We start from the raw sequence: 2,018 nt of genomic DNA, 5'->3' as shown, positions 1-2,018 counted from the left end.
TCCCTCCCCACCCACCGCAAGGCGTTGAATTTCTCGATCCCTTCCTTTGCGGCCGGCAGCTCCCGATCTTCCAACTCCTCTTTCTCCTTCTCGAACCAGGCATGGGCCAAGGCCTCCCGCGCCGAGAGCCTCTGCTGCGGGTCTCGGTGGAGAAGACGGCTAATGAGGTCTTTGGCCTCGGGGGACACAGCATCCCATTCGGGCGAATGGAAATAGAAGGTGTGCCGCTGACAGAGGGAGAGACAAGGCAAAGAGAATACAGGGAAAGCGATCGAAAGGGTGCTCAGTAGGAGGCAAACGAACCCGAGGCCGCGCTCTCATTTCAAAATCCTAGCCGTTGAGCCAGAAAGGCCTGGCCGTTTACCTTTCGGAGCTGGTCCTGGTTGTCGGCAAAAGGAGGGTACCCTCCCAAGAGGATGTAGGCAATGATGCCGGCGCTCCACACGTCCACCTTGGGCCCATATTTCTGACGAGCCAGAATCTCTGACGGAAAGAAACGGAAGAAAAGCTAAGGAAAGGAAGGAGGAAACGGGGGGAGGAGGGAGGAAGGGAGGGAGAGGAAGAAGGGAGGACAGGCAAATCTCTCCGCACCAGGCGCCGTGTAGGAAGGCGTGCCGCAGTAGTGAGACAGACAGTCGGATTCGGTGATCAGACAGGCGGCCCCGAAGTCCGCCACTTTGATGTGCAGGTCGTCCGTTTCGCTTTCCAGGAGGAGATTCTCCGGCTGAAAAGGGTCAGGAGGGAGAAATACTGAGCGGATGGATGGCACTAAGACAGCGACAGGAGCATGCCCTAGGGAAGCACACAGCACCAGTCCTCCCTCCCCGCCCCCGGGCTCCGGCCGCCCAATGTCTCCCATACGTGTCCTTTCTCACCTTCAAATCCCTGTGCACGACCCCTGCGTCCTCGTGGCAGAAGGCCAGGGCGGTCAGGAGCGTCCGGATCACGTCTCGGGCTTCTTTCTCGTTGTAGGTCGTCTTGGCGACGATGCGTTCGAAGAGCTCCCCGCCTTGGCAAAATTCCATCACCACGTACACCTTGTTTTGCGTGGGGGCCTCGAACAGGTCGTAGACTTGGACGATGCGATCGTGCTGGAGGGATTGGAGGATGGTGTACTCCTGCACAGAAAGGGTTTAGGGACCGGGTGACGCCTTAAACTGTTTCCACAGGCTCTCTGTCCAGACCTTTACACGGCACCTTAGATAATGTGTGGCTTGTCTAAAGGACGTGGTGGATTTTTCTGGAAAAAGTTGGCCATGGGATCCACACTTACCTTATGGATGTCCGCCCTGATCCTGGCTTGCTTCTTCGCGGGAACCCGACTCAAATCAAAAACTTTCACTGCGGCCACGTTGCTCGACGTGGATTTTGGCGTGCATTTATACACGACTGCAAACGCGCCTGTCCCTAACTTGGGACCTAGCTGATAAAGGCTTTCGAAGTGGGCCGCATTGGTCACAAGAGTCCCCTCAGTTCCAGTTGGGTGCGTGTCGAGGCTCTTCTTTGCAGAAAGACAGCCAGCTGTGACACTGTGGATTAGGTTTGAGGGCGGCAGGATATGACGATTGGAGCGGTTCTGATTTTGTAATAATTTATTATGGAAGCTTGGCAAGGGTAGCTCATCCACATCGTCTTCACTTCTTTCGTCCGGGTCAAGGAAGTACGCTGCTAGTAGAGCTCCGCCCGCTACAATACCCGGCCTAGCTTTCACAAAAGCCATAATGCGCTGAAACGAAATCGATGGGAATGATCGAGAAGCCATCTCGTCTATCCCTCCACTACGCCTGTTATGACAAGGAAATACACAGTGCGAAGTATAGAAAATTAGGAGGCGGTAGTTTGAATTCGGTGGGGAGGCTGAGAGGAGATTCCTCTCTGGGAATCCTCACTAAAAAGGTTTTTCTATCCCGCAGGATCCCGAAAGCAGCACCATATCACTAGATCTCAGGACGCCTGAAACTTGCCAGAGACCTGTGCGCGGATTATCATGCAGTGTACACGACCACAAATCGATACCA

General features: G+C 54.8%; 1 protein-coding gene across 1 annotated transcript; it reads right to left on the bottom strand.

Annotated features, from left to right (window-relative positions):
* Window positions 1-322: 322 nt before the first annotated feature.
* Window positions 323-1,762, bottom strand: NGA_0373100 (uncharacterized protein; the record flags this gene model as incomplete). Its single annotated transcript, XM_005854986.1, has 4 exons — window positions 323-483; window positions 592-724; window positions 876-1,118; window positions 1,274-1,762. 4 exons carry the CDS (start codon window positions 1,760-1,762, stop codon window positions 323-325), a joined length of 1,026 nt encoding a protein of 341 aa, XP_005855048.1.
* Window positions 1,763-2,018: the final 256 nt, after the last annotated feature.

This window comes from Nannochloropsis gaditana, assembly GCF_000240725.1.
Source record: "Nannochloropsis gaditana CCMP526 unplaced genomic scaffold scaffold326, whole genome shotgun sequence".
Taxonomy (NCBI): Eukaryota; class Eustigmatophyceae; order Eustigmatales; family Monodopsidaceae; genus Microchloropsis; species Microchloropsis gaditana.
This window is presented reverse-complemented; position numbering and strand designations above follow the sequence as displayed.